Here is a 26,117-nt window from a genome sequence, read left to right as displayed (position 1 = left end):
AAAGAATGGGAAAGCATAAGGGCAGTGGGCACCGTATTAGGCATATGCCAAAAGAAGAGAGAATGAATGCAACTTCATGCATCTCATCACATCCATTAGAATCAGAAAGCATCCAGCTCACTCACTCATTCACCATAGAGCCGCATTATCCCTACATTCCCTGAGGAACTCGTGAGTTTTATCAATCTCAAACTTTGTTCAAACTTCTATCCCGAACAGGTTACTAAACCACCCACTGACCTACCACTTGCCTACCACGCACTAGATTCCATCCCTGTGTGGCTGCTTGGCTAGCGGCATTTCCGGCGAAGTGATCCATTACCGCAGTAGATTCGTGTTCAGCCCGAGCTGTGAACAGTGTTGACAGCGGACGCTGATTGGCTGAATCCTGCTCATAAAATAGTTGACCAATCGGACGCCGGTGAAACTAAGAAACTTTAGCGAAAGGAGGATTACTGTTTCACAAACTTGATAGATCGGGATTGCAGGAGTTGTGTTCAGTGTTCTCAACTTCCGGCAAACGCAACACTTTGACCTGTGTTGGAAAAGCCAAACAAAGAAGTCGGTTGTAGGTTCGTAATATCCGCTGGGCCTGGAATCGAGGTTCAATGTGATAGATTGAGTCGACATATATTTTAGTGATAAATTAGAACGTTTATGAGAACGAAAACAACCCCGTCATTGACGTGAGAATCTTCTTATTAAATTTCTAACAAAAGATACCTATTTGGTTATAATTAGCCAAGTATGGTGGGACAGCAATAGCATTTGCCAGGTAGCCCGTCGTGAAAACCGCTTTCATCTAGAAACTCGATTTTATGTATTGTATTATGCATAAACAATCTACCTACCCATTAGCCAAACGAAGCTAATCAGCCTCAATAGCCTTTAGTAGTCGCTGCCCCGCGGCTATTCGTCAGCTGATTATGCGGTCAGCTGGTGGCGTAGCCAGCTGATACGGTCTGAGACGCATTGCGACATCCGACTTGTACACAACGAACTCTGAATAAACAGAATGACTTACGGGTCACTTTCCATTGTTGGCTATTTCCAACTCACATTATGTTCGTAGGCTCTGATTCCGCTCATCGTGGATAATAAGAATGAGCATCGGTCCTTTGTTAGTTAGTTTTTTAAGTCAATCGAGGTAAAGAATGCGCCTAACAAACAATGAAAGTAACTTGATTCAGGTCACGATTTGTTGGTTTATCGGCTCAATAAAACATTCACGATATTCCAAACGACATTACGAACTACAAGATAACTGGATCAACTCTGACGTCACTGATGCAACATCAATTACCGCCCACCACCAGTCCATGACGTCATCACCAGCCAGCTGAATCTCCCCTCTCCTCCCCCTCCCCCTGACCCTTCCTGATCGTCGACACTCACCTAAAGCAGCTGACAACTCTCCTTTTCTCTTCAACACAGCTACTGTCACTTCTTCTTCAACCAGTTCATCAGCTGCTAACAGACCGTAAACCTGTTCCCAGCCACCGCGAACACTCGTCAGAACAACCACGACACGCCGAAACACGGCCAACGACACAAGGAGACACTCTCCCGCGGCTGTCTCCCGTGTCTGCTACCGCCACAACCCTGTTTTACTCTCAGAGAGAGGGAGCAGAATCGCGAAACGTCGAAACCGACGTTTGCTCGTCGTCGAATACGACTGAGCGACGAAAGCAGCGGGCCTTTCTACAGCGGACAGCGGACAGCGGACAGCGGAGAGCGGCGGTTACAGCGGCACGGCCGGTGGGTCTCAGTTGTGTTTGGGCCTGGGACGCCATCGATTCCCCGGTGCTGGTCGATACCGACCACAGTGCGCCGACGCAGACCGAGCCCCAGTCGGTACCGACGGCGGCGGTGATATCGTCGGTGTCGACGGCGACGGTGGTGGGTTAGTCAGTAGAGCCGCGTCGGCCTCGACGGCAGCGGGACAGTTTGTCGAGCCACGTCAGCGCCGAGGGAGACGCTCTTCTGCTGAGGAAGAGGCGACATGTGACGGAGGCGGGGCGAGGGTATACAATATACTGTAACTGTAACATACATACCTACATGTAGTTTATGTAGGTACGGCAGCGGTTTATGTAGGCACGACGGTACGGCAGCGGTGGTATCGTCGGTGTCGACGGCGACGGTGGCGGGTCAGTCAGTCGGGACGGTGGCGACGCTTGGAGAGGCGGCGCCAGCGGCGGCAGGAGATGATAGACATGAGGGAGGAGACGAGGGTAGATAGTTTCACAGGCTACAGAAGCATGCAGAGATGTGAGGAAATGTAGGATGGAGACTTCGATGGAGATGTGGCTAATACGAGATGAGAAATGAGGTGGTAGATAAGATATGAGACAATGAAGCGAAGATCAGACATGGAGTGGATATGAAAGATAAATAACGGAGAAGTCAACATGTAGCAAAATTAATGTTGGCCTGCGTCAACAACAAAGAAAAAGATCAATAAGGCGGTCAACTCAACCGTGGATCAACACATACTTATAAGTTTGAGATGCTCATGGGGCTTAACTCCCCCGCTGGGACTGCTGGATTTCGGAGTCCTACTGGGAGGGGGAGTGTCAAACACGCCACTCTAACCCACCTCCTGGACCACGTAGCGACGCGTGGTAAGTGGCGTCCGAAAGAACCTCAAAGTCAAACATTTTAAAAAGAGGTTTCAGTCATTTTTCAGGTGAAGTCATTGGAGGCAATCGAAAAGTTTCCAGGTTTCGACATTTTTGAACAAATCATTGAAGAGGTATTAGTTATGAAGTCACCAATACAAAAATCTTACATGTACCTAAATTCGATACGTTTTGTCGCTCATCAACTGCTGAAAGTTTCTAACCAAGTAGCAATCAAGCATCCTGTGCAGTGACGACAAACATATACTTTTTCTAAAGATGAGGACGAGGTCACTTAGCATCATCTGGTGGCCGTTTTTGAAAAGCCTTTGACTAAAATTTTCACAGCCTGTGAAGAAAATAGACATACAGGCAGGTAGATAGGTAGGTTAGTGCTTATTAATATATAGACAAGTTTCCTGAAAACATACTCCTCAAAATTGGTCAAAATGGACACTCAGTGCTTACTTGAGCATACCTAAATCATTTTAACAAAAATAAAGCAATTGTAACGAGAACAAACAACCTATTTTATCATTCACCAGCGGAAAACTGCATGCTTCGACTCGAGATTTCACGAAATGTCTAGCGACTCGGTAGCAGATGGCAGCGCCGACACCGACGCCATCGTATACAGATGTCAGCACCCACGCCAAATGACGGCACAGTGCTCGCTCCTCGGTCTCCTACCCAGGGTATATAGAACAACTCCTACCATACCTACCATACCTACCCTGGCCCAGGTATGTCCTCTTCTAACAAACATACCTGACGACGGGACTGGCGGTGTTGCCGCAATTGCGTAAGGGTCTGTAGGTTATAGTGTTTTTATTGATTCACTTAAAGATGATGCAGCCGGCTGTGCGAGCTCAAATTACCCTTACCAGCACCAACGCCATGGATGAAGATTTTATCAATGCCATCACAAACCTCTCAGAAGAATAATAGGGTATCAAAACGCCCTCTAACATGCAAGCTCCTTGTGAAGATTACAATGGAAATACGCTGGCTGACCTGTAGTTCCGCACAACCACAATACAAAAACGACTACTCTTTTTATGGTGTATTTATCGATAGCGAATTAAAGTGATGCGTTCATACAGCATAATTAAGCGTGGAGCTACTTGTTCATAAAGCACGGTGTCATACAGGGATTTGATGAAAAACACCAAACATTCTCTACTGGCGAATTTCTTTCATATTGCATTGCGACACATCATTCGTTGATCAAGCACAACTCGGCTCGCAGTCCGCGTAAATACAGCACAATTTCCCCATGCGTAAACACTCGCTCATTGATCACACAGCGCAACAATACGATCATTTCGTTATTCGTGCATAGTCCGACAAAACCTCACATGAACACTCAAATCAGCATTTGCTTATATCGGTTCACTTCACATCATTTAGAAGCATCAATAAACTGGGCCTAGAGCATCGAAAGTCTGCGTCATATGGATGTTATCATTGACAGAAGCTAACAGCATTCGGATACCATTTCAATAAAAAATCCAATTCACCCGCAATCGAAATCACAACCACAACCCACGATTTTACATTTCCCTTGCGCAGATTGGTCAAAAGACACCGCTTTCACCTCTCATTGGCTGCTATTCTTCCCCCTCGCCTCTGATTGGCCGCCGCGCTTCCCCCTCGCCTCTGATCGGCCGCCGCCCTTCCCCTCGCCTCTGATTGGCGCTCACCGCCGGCGCGGCCGCCGCTGATTGGCCGGTAGCCGGGCGGCCTGACACGACCTGACCGCCCCGGAGGCCGGCCGTCGGTCGCTGGCTCGGCGCGGGTGGCAGGCGCACGGGGACCCCCTCCTGCGGCGGCGGCGCCGCGGGGGCCGGGAGGGGGTGGGGTCGGTGACAGGGGCGGTGGCAGGCGCGGAGGAAGAGGAGGGCAGAGAAGAACCGGCGGGAGATGTTGGTGCAGAGGATGACGAACAGGCGCCGTGGCGGAGCTTAGGTGAGGACGCTGGTCTGTGAAGAAAGAGAGAGAGAGAGAGAGAGTGACGGGCTTGGCGTCAAACGCGCATGGATAATAGGATGAGAAGTCAGCAAACAATAAACGAAACAATTGAAATAGAAAATTGGAAAGATGTGGCAAATTAGAATTAAGGTCAATCGTAGGATAAATGATAAATAGTATGACAGAAAATTAGTGCATCAGCCCGAAAAGCTAAAACGCTGCGATGTTATCTGACACAAATCACATGTGAAAAAGCCGGGCACAGGCAAAAGGTGAAATTGAGGAAAAAATGTCATTTTGGAACAAAGGAACGACAAATTGTATGGCTATTCGTGCCACGAATCATGCGTATATCAGCAAGATATCCACAGCAAAATGAATATGAGAATCATCAGAAAAAGAACGGCAAAATTAGGATAGTTTTACAACATCGCATCCAATGTAACCCGTCTCACACCAAGACATATACAGTATCACACCGCTTTGGAGTAAGGCCGCCAGTTACCAAAGCCGCCGGATCGCGGGCTGCATTCTATATTGGACGGATGTGATATAGATGAACACCTATTTTGATTCCCATCACCAGAGTCCTCGCGACACGGTATTGATTGTAGCCCGCACCAGCAATTCGTCCACTGACCAATCACTGTTTATTGCATCATTTCTAAGGCCGCATGGTTGATTAGGGGCCAGTGTAGCACTAGAGATAAGCCATCTACACAATCATAGTTTTCACTACAGAATGATTAAATGATAAACAACAAGAACAAGATAACAAATAAATGTTGACTGGCGTACAGATTTGAATCAGACGATAACATCATTGAACGTGTGCATAAACTATTGAGTTATCTTTAATGCTAGCTCCTCAGCGACTTAAACGCCCCAGTTATATGACAAGCTCAACTAACAAATAAAGGATAAATGCAATAACCACCATGTGCCATAAAAACACACTTTCTTAAACCAGCATAGTAAATTGCTAGTAAATTGCCATGCAATGGCCAGAAAAGCTGATAATCGGAGGTTTGAAATTGACATTGCGACCGCTGCGACCGATAAGTATCTACACGATCACGCAATGCCGTTGCCATGGAAACGGTGCGAAGACAAAGCATACCTAAAGCAATTAAAGCACGTAAGCATGAGTTGTTACTGGCATGGGTTAGTAATACTTAGGATAGGATTATTATGATGACCATTACACAATAAGCTTCAAAAATGTCAAAGTATCCATTATCATCTTTCAAAAATCAAATACAAAGCCCGCGTCCTAAGCAACAATATTGCAATTACCACATATCTCTACTGCAACTAACACTGCGAAATCAAACACACCTTTTCATCTTAAGTAAGCCCCTTCAAGCACAATAGCTGAGGACACACATTTGCAAAAAAGACGAAATAGAGTTGAGGAAGTTATCATCTAACAGCAAAATATACTAGTACAAGCCTCTACCAGTTAACACGCAACAGTGCTTAAGATGTCTGTTGTAAGGCACACAAAAGTAACGATAATTTTGATTAACCATAATTATTGAGTATAATTGAGCGCGCTATTTCTCATACCTAGCTACCCTACACGAGTAAATACATCATTACTTAACTATACTCTTATCACTATGTCTAGTTCTGCCTAAGTCCCCCTACCAAGCATAGCTTCTATTCCAAATAGACACAGCCCATCTAAGTGAAAAAGTACGTGTGCGAGCGCCGCGCAGCAGCTTATGCTAATGCAACCCCGAAAAGCTGTGTTACTACTGTGCGTGGATGGAATTACGGTACCCCAATCTGTGATAAAACCTAAGTTTGATTCCAACTATCACTTCTATCTTATGTTATATGCTCCAGCGGCGTCGATTTCGTTACGTCTCAGAGCCTAGTAAACACGTCGTCAGTCTGAATTCCTTTAGTAGCCTCTCCGTCCTCACTCTCCTCATCCCGCTCTCTCCTCCCCCCTCTGTGCTCTTCATCCCACCCTCTTTCTGACCCGTTACGTTCTCTCTCGTGGTCTTCTGAAAATCATCGCTCTCCTCTCCACTAATGATCCACATTCTACTCATTACTCTACATAGCTCCCCTAACACGTTTTCTATCCTCATTCCTTTTCATCATTTTCCCCCTGTAGTCTAAATTAATTACCTTCCCTCATTGAATCATAAGGTCTCCCTCATATGTATTGCTTCTCCTCTCCTTCCACTACTTCCCTATCCTTCCTGTCTCATCCTTCCACCCCCTACCTCTTTCTCCCCCTCTCTTCCCCCTCTGTCCCCTCTCTCTGTCCCCAACTACTTATCTCATTTCATCCTATCTCATCCTATCTCATCCTATCTCATTCTATCTCATCCTTACACTCCCTACCCGACTTTTTCCCTCTCCCTCTCATCACCCCACCTCTCCCCCACTGTCCCCTCTCTCCCCCCTCTCTCTGTCCCTACCTACTTCGCATCCCCCAGCATGGCGGCCACCTCCTCGGGAATGTTATGTAGACCGCACACTTTGTTCGCGGGAAGAGCCACGTCTATCTTCTTGGGGTAGGCGAGGTTCAGACCAGCCATGATCGCGTTAAATTCCTCTTTGTTACGCGTCAGACGCGGGTTGTAACGCTTCTCTTCACCGACGGTGCTGGCTGTTTGACCTGGGAAAGAGGGGGAGGGAAGGGTGTGAGTCGGTTAAATCTGACTCCTGACGGGCATGGTCTGCGGTTGGCGGGGGCAGCCAGTTGAAGTCAGTTGAGTGGGAGAGATCGTGTCCGGCTTTGAAGGGCACGTTAAACTTTGGAATCCAATTTCTCCTGTTACCCGGAAATGCGCGATCGGAGGGAGGGGTCGCGCCATACGCAACAAGCTCTGCTAAGCGTGGGCTCCCGGCTCTGTCAATCTGTCCAGTGAAAACATTAGAATTAAATTTATATATAAAAGAATGAATGTCGTTTCACATGGAGAAGTCGGGGATGTCAGATACTGATTAAAGTGAGTGTCTCTTATCACAATTCTTTACACCAATGCATCTCACCGTCCAAGTTATATCGCGTCATGCAAGAAACAAAAATTTGTAATACCTATAAATCTGTTATAGGCAATGCCCCATTTATGTGATCGATGTTTAATAGCTACCTTATGTTTAGCGACGTAGAACGTACAATTTTCACAACAGTGACTAAGAGCATAGAGCCGAAATACACAATGATTCACACGATTTGTACGGAAGCATCACTCTCCACACGCAGTTTTTGTTTGGTACTTCTTTAGCCCGAATTCAACACAAAAACACTAGAATTAGGGCACGTGCATAAAAAGAAAACCATTTGTATAAACTAAATTGGTTTATGCACAATTATTCGAGCAACCTTTAACAGACAATTCGTGATCACCAGCTGTAGTGGGTCTCTGCTGTGTCAGGGTCATATGGGGACTAGCATCTGAATAGTCTGAACTTGCCACATTCTGTTTTTAAGCCTGAAACAGACTTTTTCCGCAGTCAGGAAATCGCATGCGAGAGCCTACTCAAATACATGGAAGCACGCTCGCATCAATCGCACGCACCTCCCGCAAGTGATTGATGCGAGAAGAATTACAATGTATTTGAATAGGCTCTCGCATGCGATTTCCTGAACGCGGAAAGTGTCTGTTTCAGCCTTTAGTCTTCAAAATTCACTGTAAATCCTCATAGGCGGTGTACTATTTTCTTACCTTTATAATCGTGAGCCGGATAGACGGTGTAGTCTTCTGGCAGTGAGAAGATCCGGCCGTGAACCGAGTCATACAGGGTATCACTGGAGCCGCCCTGTGGAGCCACAGTCAGAGTCATACACGGTGTCACTGGATGGAGTCATAGTTAGTCATACAGGTTGTTGCTGGAGCCGCCCTGTGAAGTCAGAGTCAGAGTCATACACGGTGTCACTGGATGGAGTCATAGTCAGTCATACAGGTTGCTGCTGGAGCCGCCCTGTGAAGTCAGAGTCAGAGTCATACATGGTGTCACTGGATGGAGTCATACCCAGTCATACAGGGTGTCACCGGAGCCGCCCTGTGGAGTCATAGTCAGAGTCATACAGGGTATCACTGGATGGAGTAGCCGGTCATACAGGGTGTTGCTGGAGCCGCCCTGCGGAGTCAGAGTCAGAGCCATACAGGGTGTCACTGGATGGAGCCATAGTCACCCATACAGGGTGTCACTGGATGGTAGAGATGTCAATCGGATACCAACTTTTTGGCATACCGATACCAAACCGATACCAACTTGGTATTTGGTATTTCAAGGCGATTGCATTTGGTATTTTGTTGGTAATATGAATCCTCACTAATGTAAAATAGGCTGAGAATTTGGTAAAAAGTTGGTATTTTCCTCATATTCCCAAGTCGGTTTGGTTTCGGTATTTTTCAATGGATATTGTTGGTATTTGGTTTGGTATCGGTATCACGATTTTCCGTAATTGACATCACTACTGGATGGAGTCATAGCCAGTCATACAGGGTGTTGCTGGAGCCGCCCTGTGGAGTCTGTCATAGTCAATCATACAGAGTGTCACAAGAGTCGCTCTGTGGAGTCTGATTAAGAGTCAATCATAAAGTCAGAGTGTCAGAGTCATACAGGGTGTGAACTTAGAGCCAGACCCATGATACACGGTGTCACGGAAGCCATCCTGCATGCAAAAGAGTTCGTCATCCTGTGGTTCTCCATGGTGTCGACCTTATGATGATTTGAGTTTGGGACCATCGGGAGATATGGAGTCGGCCGCTTTGGTTTTAGGTCACCAGGACCCAACGAACCCTTGCCACTGAACACAAATCATCTTAATCGGTTAAGAAGCTCCAGCGATGCATCTAACGACGATCACCTTCTAACACTGTAGCTAGCTGTACAATACCAGTTGTATCACTCCTACCATAGCCATCCATCGCTAATAAAGGTTCACTAATAACGAATTCAAACTGTTCAGAGTAGTTGCCATCATCCCAGGCGGAGTCTGTCGCCAGTTCAGCTCACTGGCCTTACCTGGAAGTCAGTCCTGCCACAGCCGCGGATCAGCAGAGCGTCTCCGGTGAAACACATTCTCTGGGAGTGTAGCACGTATGTGACACAGCCTGTGAACAGGGGGGGGGGGGATTAGAACACAGGGCCAGTGGGTAGGGGAGGGACAGGAGGGCGAGCGGTTAGTAGTTTGGAGCTCAATCTGAGAACGACGACAGAGGAAGGGAGGGAGGGAGGAGGGAGGAGAGGGAGAGGGAGAGGGAGAGGGAGAGGGAGAGGGAGAGGGAGAGGGAGAGGGAGAGGGAGAGAGAGAGAGAGAGAGAGAGAGAGAGAGAGAGAGAGAGAGAGAGAGAGAGAGAGAGAGAGAGAGAGAGAGGGAGGAGAGAGATCACAGCCGAAAACGGGAGAAATGGAGATTCCGTGACAACAATTAAAACCCTATTAAGAATCTGTCAGCTAACCCTCGAAGCAGCCATCCGCTCTTAAATATTAACACCTCAACTAGACGCTCCAACCAAATTACAACCAGCAATGTTACAACAAAAACCCTCACCCCGGCGGGATTCGAACCCACGTACCTTCCGTATGTCCGGGCGTAGCTCGCACCTCCAGTTCGAGCGCTCCAAACTTGACCTTGTCACCGTCAGCCAGCTTAACGTCGGCCTCCGCCCCCGACGTGGCCGATATGACCGACTTACAGCCGGGGACGAGACGCTTCAGACGGCCAGTGCCAGTTATGTGGTCGGCGTGCATGTGGGTATTGACTGTTGAAGAAGGGGGGGGGGGAGAGGAAGGGTTAGCGATCAGAATTAATTAAGGCAGCAGGGCACAATGATATTCATCGCTTTTTTACCGTCGATGTTTTATATTGTGCACACAACTGTTATCCCTTGAATTCAGTATTTTGACTTAAGTACGGAAGCACGGATGTTTGGCTGCCTCACAACACACGCTTGAATAATTTTTCATACAAATGTTGGATGCCATACAAAGTTCTAACTGAAGCATTTAGCGTCTAAGTGACCCATTCTTGAACTCAACGAGCACATTTCAGTGACCTATCCAATCCAGTACATTACCAGTGCAAACAGACATAGTAAAGCCAGTAATAACCATAGTAATAACCATAGTAAAGCCAGTAATAGCCAGTTATGCACATTTCGGTGTAAGACTCACTCATCCTTATACCCTTATGATCGCATTTTGGTGCTAACGCAGCCAATTCTAGCTCCCTCACATTTTGGTGATGCCCGACCCAATCTGGTGCCAAACTGAGTCATTCCGGTGCCACAGTTCTCCCTCTACTTACTGACATAGACGAGTTTCAGACCGAGATCTTTGACAAGAGTGGCATCTCGATCGGAGAGTTCGATTACTGGATCGATGAGAACGGCCTCCTTCGAGCACGGGTCGGCCAGAAGGTAGGTGTAGGTGCAGCTCTCACGGTCAAACAACTGCAAATACACCGAGGAGGGAGTTACAGCACGAGTCAGCCAGGAGGTACACAAGGTCATGTAAATGTCACGGTGAAACAGCTGGGGACGGACACAGTTAAGGAGCTGGGGACGAACATCACGGATTAGTTGGAATATCTGTAGGAAGAACGTTGGAACGGTTTTATATGAAAGGGTCGCCAGGAGGTATAGCCCTCTGCAAACTGCGTGGTAGGTATTCTTTTTTTTGACAAAACCGAGGATAACGCGGATACTATGCTATCGATCACTCAGAAATCGTAACAGCAAGACGCGCGAGACTCCGCACCTTAGATTGGCATGACCATCGTATTCATTTTCCATGCAGTTTGGCAACAAAACCCAAAAGTTTATATTTGCCCCCAAAACAAACTTTTGCATTTTGTCGCCACACAACGCATATACTTTGTTTACTGATAGACCCAATCGAAGGAGTGGAGTATGGCGCCTCTATTTGCAGTGGATTCCGACCGACTGGCAACATAGTCTTTGAGTTATTACCGGTTTTGTCGAAAAAAGAATACCTACCACGCAGTCTGTTGAGGGCTGTACACGGTACACGGGTACATTCTCCCTGTGCCCTACCCTCAAAGGGTACACTCGGGGACAGATTGATGTTCCGCCACTCCCCATCCTCCGGGCTCCACGGCTCAGCACTGCACTGGCAGCGGCCGCCCGGTACAAGGTCACGGGAGAGCCACTCGGCATGCCTGGACAGGACAAATGGGGGATAGGAAGACATGGGTGGAAGCCGGGACCGGAGTTATTTGGAAAAGGCGGGAAATTAAAGAAGAGTTAGCTTGGTGGGAATTAATGGGAAAAGGCGGGAGATTGTGGGGGCACTAGTTGGGTGCGAGTTGTCGGATATGAGCGGAGGCCGGTAGTATATAATACTGAACGAGGCCGGTGTAAATAAATTTTCAAGACCGAGGTCCTTACTGGATTTTTGAACGAGGCCGAAGGCCGAGTTCAAAAATCAGTAAGGACTGAGGTCTTGAAAATTTATCACCGGCCGAGTTTGGTATGTATTTTACTGTATGCCAACGATAAATTTATTTTCTGGACCGAAGCTCTTAGCCGACTTAGGAACGAGACCATCCCAAAATGTTGGCTTTAGTGCATTCTGGTAATGCATTTTTGACCGTGGTCAATTTGCTTACACCAGTTATTACCACACCCCTCTGGCTAATGTATTTGAATAGGCCAGGCATACAGTAATAGTCAAATGACTGATGGGACAAAGCTGGACCCATAGCAAGAAGAAGAGAACAGTGTCACTGGAGGGCGGGTCAGAGCGGACCGGCTTCACTCCTGGTTAATGATTTGACTTTTGGGCGCCTGGACAAGCGGAGGCCATCGGCGGAATCCACTTGCACGGGAAGGTACGAGACAGAGTGAATCAGCCTGAACATTGCTTATAGACATGCACTACCCTGTGGTAAAAAAAATCGTACCTTTACTCCCTTGTATTGTGTATGCCTGATGCATTCTATATAGTTATTTCCCTGACTTCGTCTGTTAGTGATGAATTTCTCTGTTGGTGATCATGGTCAATAAACAATAGACAATAAACCAGTGGTCGGCAGGTCCTCCGGGGTCATGCCCCCTTTTTTTGGCGCCAGGCAGCGCCATTACCCCACCTGCCAGACCCCATTGGTGATATTACCATGGTTACTAAAATTCCATACTTTTCCGCGACTCTTTCGGTACCATATCTGCGAGAAACCACATGCTCCCCCCCCCCCTGCGGTTTCTCGCAAATATCTAAAAAAAGTTGAGCGCCACCATTTTGTCGCATTTTGTCATGCACTTTGTCTGCACATGTTGTGAAAATTTCAGACCAAAGTCGCTCAAAGTCAGGTCACCAGATCACGTCAAGTGACCTCACCTCAGTAAAGACTGTAACGCCTGTTGTAGCAACAGCGGTGCGTCTGATGAGCAATTCGAAAGCTGTCGGACTGGATGGAGTCCCCATCCTGGCCATTCGTCGTTGTTTTGCTGTGATCGGTCCGCTGCTCCTTCATATCATTAACACTTCAATATCAAGCGGCATATTTCCAGAAAAGTGGAAAATAGCGTGTGTAGTTCCTTTACATAAGAATGGTGATCACAGTCGCGCTAGCAACTATCGTCCAATTTCACTTCTGCCAGTCATGTCGAAAATCGCTGAGCGTGTCGTGTGCACCCAATTAACCCACTATCTCAAAGAAAATGACCTACTAGGTAACAGCCAGTACGCTTACCGCAAGGGCCATTCAACGGAAGACGCCATCCTCGAGACCATTGCCTGGACTACTGATCAAATCGATAGGGGCCACATTGCTTCAATAACAGCAATAGACCTGAGCAAAGCGTTCGACAGCGTCGATCATGAAATTCTTTTGATGAAACTAGCGTGGCACGGCGTCCCATCACACTGGTTCAAAAGTTATCTAAGCGGTCGTGGTCAAATGGTTCGAGGTGGTTCTGAGGTTCTTCCCGTGAAATTCGGTGTCCCACAAGGATCAATCCTGGGACCTGTTCTCTTCAGTCTAGTCACAGCTGACCTACCAAATTGTATACCTCATGGCCGCGTTATATGCTATGCAGATGACACTCAGCTTTTGGACAGCTCGCCGACAGACAGCGAAAGTCTCATCCAGTTCAAAAGGCGTTTGGAATCTTCAATGGCCTCAGTGCAGACATGGTTCACTACCAACTCATTTAAAATGAACGTAGCCAAAACTGATTTCATTCTGATCGGCACATCATCAGCTTTGCAGAGAGTCTCTGATTTCAAACTTGACTTCTGTGAAAGTTCGCTTGAACCTTCAGACAACATTAAAGTATTGGGAGTGAAAATAGACCAAACGTTATCCTGGCAAAAACACGTCACAGAAGTTTTACGACGCTGCTACTCTATTCTATCGTCCTTAAACAGGTTCCGGCGTCACTTTTCTGCTGAGGCTCTTATTCTCATTATCCAGGCACACGTCTTCTCCCAGATATTGTACTGCTTGCCAGTTTGGGGTGGGGCCTGCAAAAACCAAATATCTCGCGTTCAGAAAGTAATAAACTTCGCAGCCCGTGTAGTAACCGGAACACGCCGCCATGAGCACATCACACCTACCCTAAGTGCGCTTCAGTGGCCAACAATTGAAGAGCTCATCAAGGAGCGTGATTGTTTAAAAGTATTTCGCGCTTTGAATAACTGCGACGCCCCCAAAGCTCTAAAAAGGATGTTCCACCAAAGATCAGACATAACCACTCGAGTGACCCGCCTGGCATGTACCAATCGGCTCCACCTTCCAAAGGTGCGTCTGTCTATTACACAACGATCTTTCCCGTACCGAGCTGCAACTGAATGGAATCGACTTCCAATAGAAACTACACAAACAGGGTCAGAAAAAGAATTCAGGAAAAAACTTAGGTGCAAAAACGCGTGAACCATACCAGCTCACTTGCTCAGGGATAGTATCACGGATCGCGTATACTGTGTAATGTGTAGTGTGTACTCTGCGCCTTGCTGTGCGCCATGTAGTGTATGTTACCGTACGTTGGCACTGCCGTGTACATCTGTGTGGAAATTTGTGTTTACATTACTGCCGTGTTAAAATGTCCTGAAAAACTGTGGGAACACGGACGGACATTTAATGTTAATACAATACAATACAATACAATACACAGAGTAACAGATCTCTTTCAAACTTTCAGGAATTGACAAAGGCAACAAAACATGTACAAAATTTGTATCTCGGATATTTGATGTAGGTGACCAAAGGTCACCTCACTTTCACGCCCTCTCTCGTTATCAATGGGAGAGGTCGCAAAGTCAATGGTAGAAATTGAAAGACGCCTCTTTTGGATGAGTGTCATTCCTAGCACTGTGAAGCACTGAATCACAAGTAAACATGACCACTGAGCCGGAAAACTGCACCCGTAACCCCGCTGTACCTATGTCCCTGAGGTCATTCCAGGTCGTGAACGGTATCTAATAGTTTTTCGCTAATAACTTTTGATAAAGGCATGCCAGAGCGTCGAGCGATGAAAATACCTTAGATGTGTTTAGCTCGACGACACGGATCACCTGATGTGCAACAAGACCTTCGATGCTTCTCGACGGGGGGAGCACGATGCTGATAAAAGTGAGCTCTTGCAAGTTCTGAGTGAAACGCTACTGAAGAAAAACTATCAGCAAACAACGTACATTTTATCAGCAAACAACGTACATTTTAGCCATTTTTGTCTCCGCAGGCTAAATCGTTATTCTTAGGTTAAATCTGAGGGCGTCATCAGAAAAAAAAACGTTAAGAGAGCTATCGAATGCGTTTTTCCGCAGCTCTGTAGCTCTATCCTTGCCTGAGCTATAGGCCAGTTTGTCGAAAATTGTCAAAGGTTGACCTGGAAATTGGCGAAATTTTACGTTCGATGACCTCTGGTGAGCTGACCTTTGACTTGACCTAAAAAGTGGCCATAGTTTTCCTTCATCATGTCTTACTCTCTTTCGAACGCCGACTACGGCGTTTCGCTAGTGACCCAGGAGACAAGTTAGAAGGGGGAGGGGGTTCAACTTCCACCTTCAGCAGGGCGTGGATACCCAGGAGCCCCATCAGGGCGCGGGTTAACCCCCATACGAATAGGGGTAGCGTGTATTTTTCGGGAATAGATCACGTTAAAAGGGTCGGATCATAAAAACTGTACCCTCGAGCCGATCATTTTTATCTGTCCTGAAAATGGCATGACCTTTACCCGAATAACCGTTGATTTGTGAGATCTTTCTTGAGATCATGGCAGTCCACAAAATCTCACTTCAAGAAGTTACAGCAAGAGCCGATTTACTCGGGACTTGTCATTGACCTCTGGAAGGTCACCAAATGACCAAGGACCTTTAAATTGGGTAGCAGCGGCTGCCTATCTGCACGGGCAGCTCGCTCAATTTTTCTGCAAAGCTCCAGCTCAGAGGCCGAGATGCTCGGGTCAGGGTGCAATGAACAACTCCTCTCCCTTGCGTTAGTGACTGTGAAAACGCCAACAGGCGAGCGCCGGCTAATACATGACAGTTACTTTTGCGCGACTGTACGGAATGGTGAGCAGCTATGTACATGAAAATTGACATGCGCCAGCTGATCAGTTCATGCTTTGTGCGTTTGCCCTCGACTAATTTTTGAATCCTGGGGCACAACAGTTGCGATGTCTGTCCCATCAAGGGAGCCATTAATTCTAAAAAAGATGAGGCTTTCTCAGAGGCCCTCATTACCCCCCGCCGAAGGGCGCCATTACCCCCAAAGGTGACATGCCCCACCATTTGCCGACCCCTGCAATAAACAAATCAAAATACATAGCGGATGCATTCATTTCCTAATACGAGCACCCCACCCACGAGCGAACAATAAAACAATCGATTTAAAACCGGCTTGCCGATACTCCGACTGTCAGTTCAAGGACCCGACAATGCCATGTCGATATGGATTATAGCTGAGGACGCCCCATAGCTCAGGACTACCGTATCTAGATAATGCTTGTAGTGCCTATCTGCACCGCTGTCCGCGATACCAGAGCGGGAGAGCTGAATAGAGCGTGTAGTTGTGCTGCCACATGAACACAAAATGTTAGCGTGTGACTTCAAAGTTTCACTGAGCTTACGATTAGTTAGCGAAATAAAAACAAACAGGTTAAAAAACAACAACATTTTAAGTTTTGACACTAATGGATCGAAAGAAAGACGGACTCATGGACGAAGAAACATATCTCAGTCGCATTTAGAACGATTGACTCCTCACAAACATACACGGGTAATCTGCGTATACAGCCCCCCCCCCCCCCCGAGGCACTGTTTATTCAATCTCACATCCCTATTTCAACCTGACGAAACTACACATACCTGACGGAAGAAAAACTGCTGCGTCATGATGCACGATGTATCCGGTAGTATGTCGATCTTCCCTGAATCGATTTACAGTCGCGGCACACGCAACGGTGAATATCTTCAACTGAGGAGGCGGCTTATGCAACTGGCGCTTGCAACGAATCCTGCACGACGAATGTTCGGCGGCCGAGCGAGGGCTGCAACGAAGAGAAGGCACGTGCTATGTGGGTAAAGGTCGGGATACGAAATACCAACCGAGTGTAAATCGATCAGACATGTTATCTGAGGACCTAGCAATGCGCGGTTCCATAGTGAAGTAGTCACGAGGCAGTACCTACCTACCTACAAGATTACTTTACTACTCACCTACCTATATACAGGGTGATTTTTTTTAACTGTTAAAAAGTAAACGTCAATGGTGGTCCCTAAATCGAAAAATCGTGTGCAAAAAAAGTAATGCCCGTGATAGATAAATGTGGGACATTTTGTATGGTGTCATGATTTGTCCCTTTTAACCGAAGGCCTCGGCCCCAATGGAGCCTGAAAATGTCCCACCAATCGGGCACGCATGGTCCACCGCCGTTCAGTAAGGAACGACACAGAACGATGATTTTGAAGCATTGAGGCAGTTCGAAGCATACGATCATTAAAGGGACCCTCCCACCTTCAAAAAAGTTAATGAATTGGCACGAAAGTGATGTCGCTCGGTTCAGAAAGAGCGAAAACGAATATCTACCAAATTTCATCGAAAAATATTCACCGGTTTTCAAGATATTAGACTTTTACTTTTGTTTACTTTTTGGGATCTCCGCTGTTCCTAGCGACTTTATTTGAAAGTGCGGCATTTGTTGCGCGCAAAGCAGCATATACCACCGCGTGCTAACAAACGTTTTAGTAAAAGATTTAAAAATCGTTAGATCTCCGATGACGTCACAAATTCTAAGGGGGCATACCAATGCACTAGCCCCTTAGAATCCGAAAACTGCAAGTTTGAAATTCCATATCTCCGAATTAAAGCATTTGTCGATGTTGTGAGTGCCCAAACCGGTATTTGCAGGCCATGGCCACCAATTTGGCTATCTCAACTCAAAACTAATGTTAAGGTGGGAGTGTCCCTTTAAGGAGATACCTCAGAAAGACATTAAATAATGCACGAACAAGCTTATAGTCATAAATAGCCTTCAAACGGTCCATCTGGCGAATGTGCAGCCTCTGAAGAATCATTCTTCAGGGAGAAACAAAAACAGCGAATCAGACACCACCAGGGCCGCCAGTACCAAAATCATCGACCTGCACTTTCTAGACTTCTAGTTTTTGGACCCAGGTATGGCAGATATAACAAGAAAACAGTGGAAATCTCTGGCAGAGCTAAACATGGGTGATAGGAACCAGGGATGCTGAGCCGTGGAAATTTCAAGCGGCTCCGGCTCCGGCTCCGGAGAAAAAAATCGACTCCGGCTCCGGCTCCGGTTCCGGGTGAAATGTCATGGCGGCTCCGGCTCCGGCTCCGGCTCCGAGTAAAATGATCCGGCTCCGGTGGCTCCGGCTCCGGCGGCTCCGGTTCCGGCTTCTACTCAGTACATCATCCCCTATGCGATCAATTAAATACGGGTGGAAGAAAAAAGGCGATGGGATTGGTACACGTTGCTTCTGCATTTGTATAACAAGGCTATTTTGAATACGCCGTAAATTTTACGCCTTGTACTGTCAAACCGAACTAGGTAAATAATTGTTTCCTCTTAAGAAAAGGAGCCGGAGTCGCCCCCTTTTTTTACGGCTCCGGCTCCGGCTCCGGCTCCGGGCTATATTGTTTCACGGCTCCGGCTCCGGCTCCGGGCAAATATGCCGGCTCCGGCGGCTCCGGCTCCGGCTCCGCATCCCTGATAGGAACCTTTTCAGTCTGCCTAAAGGGTCTAGGAGTCCACGGTGCTGTTCAACACGTGCTCAGGCGGGCTGATTCGTGTCGGTGAGAGCTTCGGTGAGAGCTCGGTGTCGGTGAGAGCTGAGTAGCTTCAAGCACAAGTAAAATACACGATGGACGTTCCTTCACATCGTGTCTGCATGAAATCAAAATGTCCCAGAATGCTCGTCATGCTGGTATATTATTTTGCAATATATATTTGCATTTTAACGCCACTAAACCTCATTACTTTTTAACAAGTAAAAAAATCACCCTGTAGACGCCACAGCTAGGAGCTTGTGTATGGATGGGCGTCATAACTTTGTCAGACACCGGTGCCTCCGTTATACAACAGTTTTACTCCTACCGCTGGCGTAGGATTTTGCTTCAGCATGCATCTTATGATACAGGCCATGACCGTACTGCTGAAGCTCTAAACTGAGCGAAAAGGTTCGTCGGACCGGACATTTGAAGCCATGCAAAAATATTTTAACCCGCGCCCCACTGGGGTCTGCGTATAACACGCCCTACTGGGGGGGAGTGGGGGGGGGGCTCTCCATAGCCCCCCCCCCCTCCCAACTCCGAAACTACTAGGCCGATCGTCAAAATTCAAACGGCGTCTGACAGCCCCGGAACAACTGTCGAACGAAACCTAATTTCATTGACCTCGAGGTCACCGATGACGTCAAAGGTCAGGTCAAAGTACAAATTATTAGCATTTTGGCTTGTTCACATTTTGGGCTGTGACCGCCGTCTTACAAGTAAGATCAGGCTCATTTTTGGTTTACACACTTGTGAACAGATGTTCTAGATACCCTGAGGGTACTAAACTTGTACTTTGATATTCAGGTCAGGGTCCGGTCATCACAGGTCACGGAAATATTGTATCATGCGTCGGTCACGTGACACATGTTTTATGGTCCATTTAGACCATAGATTTCGAATTTGGTGTCGTCTGTGTCATTCGAGGTCATTTTGAGTCGAATTTAGCTTAGGTCAGGTCACTGTCAGGTCAAAAAGGTCAAATTTTGAAGTTAAAATTTTTCAACAAAAAAGGTGTCTATTGGATGCAGTTTGAGCTCAGGAACACGATGGTGCTATTTATATTGGTGTACGATGTCAAATACGTATTGAAAAAAAAAAATGATTTGAAAAAATTGATAATTGTGATTTTTTGCAATAATGCATATAACTTGGCCATTTTTGAAGATATTTAGCTAAAACTTGCTAGAGTTAGTCATAAGCCTGCGTTCTATCAGATATATTCCGTTTTTTTCGAAAAGTGAAAAAGTTTTTGAAAAAATATAAAAATATAAATTTTGAATTTTATTATATAAAATTTTCGAAATTTTGAAAATCCGATATAGCAGTTGGCTTTTGTCCGATTATAGTATATGCGCTCATTACTTCAGCGGTGACCTGTACCTCCGAAAGGCCCGTGGTGCCCCTGGCAGACCTCTGGTGCCCCCGGAAGGTCTGTCGTGCCCCTGGAAGACCTGTGGTGCTTTTGCAAGGCCTATGGTGCTCCTGACAGGCCTATGTTCCCCCTGACAAGCCTGTCGTGCCCCTTCTAGGGCTGTGATCCGCCTCCGCAGAGGCACCAAAGACCTAGCAAGAACAGACGGAAAGACGGACGGACGAACGGAGAGATGGACGGGCGGACGGACTGACGGACGGACGGACGGACGGACGGACGGACGGACGGACGGACGGACGGACGGACGGGCGGGCGGGCGGGCGAACGGACGGACGGACAGACGGAGAGAGAAGATGGACGGGCGGACGGACGGAAAAACAGATAGAGAGACAGATGGACGGACGAACGGAGAGATGGACGATGGATGGGCGGATGGAGAACACAGGTGACAGAGTGATAAGGAAGGTGGGTGATGATGAGATGAGAGAGAGGGAGGAGGATTGGGGAGGGCAAGAGAGAGAGAGAGAGAGAGAGAGAGAGAGAGAGAGAGAGAGAGAGAGAGAGAGAGAGAGAGAGAGAGAGAGAGAGAGAGAGAGAGAGAGAGAGAGAGAGAGAGAGAGAGAGAGAGAGAGAGAGAGAGAGAGAGAGAGAGAGAGAGAGAGAGAGAGAGAGAGAGAGAGAGAGAGAGAGAGAGAGAGAGAGAGAGAGAGAGAGAGAGAGAGAGAGAGAGAGAGAGAGAGAGAGAGAGAGAGAGAGAGAGAGAGAGAGAGAGAGAGAGAGAGAGAGAGAGAGAGAGAGAGAGAGAGAGAGAGAGAGAGAGAGAGAGAGAGAGAGAGAGAGAGAGAGAGAGAGAGAGAGAGAGAGAGAGAGAGAGAGAGAGAGAGAGAGAGAGAGAGAGAGAGAGAGAGAGAGAGAGAGAGAGAGAGAGAGAGAGAGAGAGAGAGAGAGAGAGAGAGAGAGAGAGAGAGAGGATTCACTTGAAAAAATCTGAATGTCGTTGACGATGATAGACACCCGGGACGAATCTAAATATCATGATTCATGATCAATATTTGGAATGGAACTTAATGTGAATCTGAATGTGAATATCATGTATCTAAACGCGCATAACATGAAATGGCACAACCCAGGGAAGAGGGGATATCCCGTTATGTTCAATGCCAGCAGTCAGCAGCAATTGAATTGAAAATAAAGCAATTTCGCTAAGAAGAGAAAGAATACCACTTAATAATCACTCACCTATGGCTTCTTAGAAATACTGGAATTTTATAACAAAATCTTCAAAACTACCCAGCCGCAACCACACCGATTAGAGCGCGGAGAAAACTGCCGCCCACACTCAGTGGCATTTGCTTGTTTGTTTGTTTGGCATTGAAATCAGCTGATTCTCTGTTATTCGATTCTCCCAGAAAGCAGTATATTTAATACCCGTGAAAAATTGTAAATAAATTGCATGCTTGCCCAGTATTCCAAGGCCTTACAAAATGTTCTCTGATGTCAAATAAACATTGACAACATTATCCTTAGTATCAAAACGTATTTCACGTCCTGAAAATTACCGGAAATCGCTTTCCGTGGCACAAGAAGAGAAGTCAGCTGTAGACAATGTTTGTCGCACAGTGTATATAAATACAGTGGCGGCAAATGCGTCTGGTCACGTGACCAAATCTGCACGTGCGGTTGTGGCGAGGGCACTTCCCGAAACTCTGGTGCCAACGGCCTCGCGGCGCCCATAGAGAATACATGGGACCTTTTCTTTTCAGACCTATCGTGTCTAAACCAAGCCATTTAGTGCAAGGATACGACTGGTTTGAGATTCAGTAGTCTTTTGGCTACAAGTTGGCATAAGAAACGTATTTTTATCGGCAAAATTCGCAAAGTACCAGGTGGTTTTCCGATACCCTGCACGCCTCCTTACCCCCGGCGGCCGACCGGAGGAGTCAGTAGCGCTCCACTCACGAATTTGGCGATAGCTCAAAACACCTTCCAGCTAGAGGGCTGCTATTTGGCACACCTTATCTTTACTTCCATACGCATCTTTGGAAACCAATTGCATTTGCGTCTCAGGTCAGGTCACTGACTTATGACGTCACACGTGAACCTCTGCAATAGTCCCAAAATACCGAAACTTCGCAATGCCCTCGGTGCCAGAGGAGCTGTCACAGCGAGATGATACAGGGTGGACCAAAAAGGATGGAAACATTTTAAATTCGTATTAAACGTGCAATATTACATGCAGGTGACTGAAAATGATACCAAACGAGAGTACATTTTGTGGAAATTCATAATGACATCATGCTCAGCTGCTTTCTCTCGTTTTCAGTCTCTCACAGCAAATGTTCAAGGAGACCACTTTTGCGAGACAGGCACAGATCGGCCCGCCTGGCGGCTGACGCGATAGCCCGACGACACATGTCCTCTGGTATGACTCGCACAGCCTTGATGATCGCTCTCTTTAGGCCACAGAAGCTTGCTGGACCTTCTTTGTAGACCTGGCCCTTGAGATGACGTTACAGGAAAAAAAATCCATAGGAGTCAAGTCAAGTGAGCAGACGGGCCAGTTCCGACTGGCACCGCGAGATATCAGCTGGTCACCAGAGTGGTTCTCGATCCACTTGAGCATTGTTTTGCTATGTGATGAGACGCACCGCCTTGCTGGAGCCACATGAGGTCCAAGATACTGCCATACGTCGCTTGATCTCACTTCAAGAACTTCTTTAGCGTCGCTTGGTAGGTCTGCCACGTCGCTCCCACCCTCGAACCGAAGTGGAACTGGCCTGTCTGCTCAACCGACCTGACCCTATAGATTTTTTCTTGTACGGTCATCTCAAGGGTCACCGGTCAGGTCTATAAAGAAGGTTCTGTAAGCTTTAGTGACCTGAAGAGAGCGATCACCAAGGCTGTGCGAGTCATACCAGAGGACATGTGTCGTCGGGCTATCGCGTCAGCCACCAGGCGGGCCGATCTGTGCCTGTCTCGCAAAGGCGGTCTCCTCGAACATCTACTGTGAGAGACTGAAAACGAGAGAAAGCAGCTGAGCATGATGTCATTATGAATTTCCACAAAATGTACTCTCGTTTCGTATCATTTTCAGTCACCTGCATGCAATATTGCATGTTTTATACAAGTTTAAAATGTTTCCATCCTTTTTGGTCCACCCTGTACTTACAGGACCTAGTATCCTCTAGGAGTCTCAAAACTTGTATATCTCAGATTTCTCCTAGAGGTCACATGAGGTCAGGCTGATCGCGCGACGTCACCATTACAAGTCAATGGGGAAAATATGGAAACTGTAATTTTGACGCCGAGAATGATCTAAACCTAGCTCAAGCACATGGAATCGCAATTTCATGCAATTCTTGCAATGTCCAATGCTTCACTTTTGCATCTTTCCTCGCGTGACGTCATTCATGACGTCACAAATGTCACAAGTTTTTTCGTCAATAACTCCTGATAAAATTGAGCTGGCAAGTCGGAAAAGTCGCCAATAGACTCGGGGAGACCTACCGAATCGAATGATATGCGATATAACCCCCTCCGACCAAGTTCGTGACCTGAGTGCCTCTGACTTGGCTTTGATCCGATGTGAACACCTTATGTTGACCCCACCCAAACAAAAGTGTACCATTTTGACGCACCGAAGCATGACAAACATGATGGTACTAAAATAGCGACTCTGCGCCGTTTTTTTTTTTTGACAAAGTTATTTTTCAAAACCCGAAATCGTATTTTGGCCCTCGGGGCACTTGACCTGACCCTCAGAGGGCATCAGTTGACCTGAGACTTTTAAACCGTGCATCAATCGCTGCGTCCCCGGTCCCGTAACGGCACACATGCTCGTTTTTTCCCGCGAGGCTAGCTCAATTGGCGAGAGAGTCGTACCCGCCCACTCTCGCGGCTGGGGCGTAGGTATGTAAAAAAAAAAAACTAAGAATTCTGGTGATGATTGATGCAAGATTCTTACAGATAATGGTAGATGAAGGAAGGGCATCAGTTATTAAAGATAGGTAAAAAACAAATTTGCAGCCCTCAGTAGCATTGATTTATGCATTAAGAGTTATAGAACCATAGGCGGCGGAACGGGGAGGGCACCGGGGCACCGTGCCCCCTATAATTTTGGCATTTTAACATTAGCCCTATGGGCGTTGCATGGAAAGAATCGGACCGAAAGTCGGCAGTGCCCCCCCCCCCCCTCTTAATTGAAGGTGTTCCGCCGCTACTGTATACAACAACTGTAAGCTGCAGGCTCAGCTTTTCAGTTTCTACCTATGCCTGCAAACACAATAAAATCAATGGAAGAGTAATAATAGATTAATTGCATTTTATTGATGCTATTCAAGTATCAATGGTAACTATGTCACCGATGATTCAATATTTTTTGCACGGTATCATTTACCACCACACGCCTAAATATTTAGTATCTAAAATAATGCAGTAAAATAAGCTGCGCCACGTCTGTCGACAAAATCTGGTGCCAACTCAAGGTCACACGGAAAATGTGGTCACGTGACCTATGTCCGGCAGCTGGTTTGTCGTTTCAAGTGAAAACAAAACACTTTTATTAAATTTGTACAGCAAGTTTTCTCGAAATGCATCGCCTAAGCAAAAATTTACATTTAAAATTCGATAAACAGTTACTAAGCATATTTTTTGATTGATTTCGGCATCCATTTTAACATTTCAGAAAAATCATATTTAATAGGTAAATTCTTAGGAAAAGTATCAGCTGAAAGTGTGATGAATGCGACGCAATTTATTGTCGACGGGATTGGACATGGTAGTCAATGGTAGTGTTGTTTATTGTTGTGTGGTGTTTGCCTGGTTAGGTCGTTGATAAAATGGGCTCTCTCTATCGTCTGGAGGTTTCGAAAGATGCTCTCCAGAGATGGCGCTAGTAAATTTGGCTGACATGACGTCATGCTTAAAAGTGATGGGTTTTGTGAGAGCAAATGTAATAATAGTTGAAAATTTTGTACTTTTGCTTAATTGAGAAAAAATTAATATACGATTGTTCAAAACAGCGTTTTCCTCATTCATCCTTCATTGTTTTAAGAGGAATATAGACAGTTAAATTCTTTTTTCTTGACCGCAATTCGCACACGCACTAAATTAAAAGCTGGAGTTTTGTGCGTTCGTAAATCGTGATTTGAGAAAATAAATTGACAATAATCTTTTGCACTTTTGCTTTACAATCAGTTTTCAATGCAGATAAATGCATAAATCATTCGAAAATAGGTATATCTTTGAAATATTATGATTTTCCACAAGCAAATTTTTCCAAAAACTTGAACTACTTACAACTGACGAACGCATCCAATAATCTGGATGTCTTAGGATGAGTTCGTCCTTTTTTCTCAAGGAAATACGATACAGTTTAAGCTACTTTACCGATTTATTAGGGTACTTTTGCTAATGAATTAATAAATAAATGACAACAATTAATCTCATTATCAACCATACTCGGAAGAATTTTCTTCGCATAAGCGCGAACACATCCGCGTTTTCATGAAAAGTAGCGCCTGCAGATGTCAGGACTGCTGCTTTATGTTTCGCAAGGTGGCGCAGCGCGCAGGGTACCGACTACCGAGGCTGAGGTCTCCAGACTCTCCACCACGATTTAGCTTGGAAATGGCCAATGGGGAAGGTCTCACCCCAAAAAAACGGACGCCCTTTTACACAGCTGCATAACGAGAATGAATTATTGGCATAGCTGACCATACGTCCCCTCCCCCTCTCCGCCCCAGCTCAATTGGAAATATCGCCTATTTTCCTTAGTCAGTTATATTCTGACTAATTTCTCACTCTTCCCAGTAAACCTTAAAATGCATGACGCAGATGTCCACTGCGTAAGTTGTGTGCTTGCGTAAGTGTGCCAACTATATAGTGTTGCCTACACTCTATAGTGCCTACTGCTTCC

The 26,117-nt window shown here is 46.4% G+C and overlaps 2 protein-coding genes across 3 annotated transcripts in view; both read right to left on the bottom strand.

Moving 5' to 3' along the window:
• LOC122374612 (E3 ubiquitin-protein ligase MARCHF8-like) overlaps positions 1 to 1,753 on the bottom strand; it is a 58,203-nt gene extending 56,450 nt beyond the window's left edge. The window contains exon 1 of the mRNA XM_043353449.1: positions 1,396 to 1,753. The gene's annotated coding sequence lies outside the window, so the exon portion shown is untranslated. The remainder of the gene's footprint in view (positions 1 to 1,395) is intronic.
• Positions 1,754 to 3,669: 1,916 nt separating this feature from the next.
• On the bottom strand, positions 3,670 to 21,836 carry LOC122374608 (persulfide dioxygenase ETHE1 homolog, mitochondrial-like). 2 transcript variants are annotated; one of them, XM_043353443.1, is made up of 8 exons: positions 21,440 to 21,836; positions 16,899 to 17,080; positions 10,876 to 11,020; positions 10,145 to 10,330; positions 9,591 to 9,679; positions 8,285 to 8,378; positions 7,035 to 7,230; positions 3,670 to 4,603 (listed from the first exon to the last, which is right to left on the bottom strand). In XM_043353443.1, exons 2-8 carry the CDS (start codon positions 16,923 to 16,925, stop codon positions 4,321 to 4,323), a joined length of 1,020 nt encoding a protein of 339 aa, XP_043209378.1. In that variant the 5' UTR covers positions 16,926 to 17,080; positions 21,440 to 21,836; the 3' UTR covers positions 3,670 to 4,320. The 2 variants fall into 2 exon arrangements, with proteins under 2 accessions (XP_043209378.1, XP_043209379.1); XM_043353444.1 differs by having other exon boundaries at positions 7,031 to 7,230; positions 21,440 to 21,827.
• Positions 21,837 to 26,117: the final 4,281 nt, after the last annotated feature.

Source organism: Amphibalanus amphitrite, unplaced genomic scaffold (assembly GCF_019059575.1).
Source record: "Amphibalanus amphitrite isolate SeventyFive unplaced genomic scaffold, NRLGWU_Aamphi_draft 001681F_arrow, whole genome shotgun sequence".
NCBI classification, from domain to species: Eukaryota; Metazoa; Arthropoda; class Thecostraca; order Balanomorpha; family Balanidae; genus Amphibalanus; species Amphibalanus amphitrite.
The sequence above is the reverse complement of the archived record's forward strand: the minus strand, read 5'-3'. Positions and strand labels throughout refer to the sequence as shown.

Excerpts from the sequence above, each read along its gene's own strand:
- LOC122374608 (XM_043353443.1), bottom strand. The coding sequence starts at position 16,925 with ATGACGCAGCAGTTTTTCTTCCGTCAG. Across the intron at positions 11,021-16,898 it reads AGCAGTTTTTCTTCCGTCAG|TTGTTTGACCGTGAGAGCTG; the intron begins GTATGTGTAGTT and ends GTGTATTTGCAG. Across the intron at positions 4,604-7,034 it reads GCCATGCTGGGGGATGCGAA|ACCAGCGTCCTCACCTAAGC; the intron begins GTAGGTAGGGAC and ends CTTTCTTCACAG.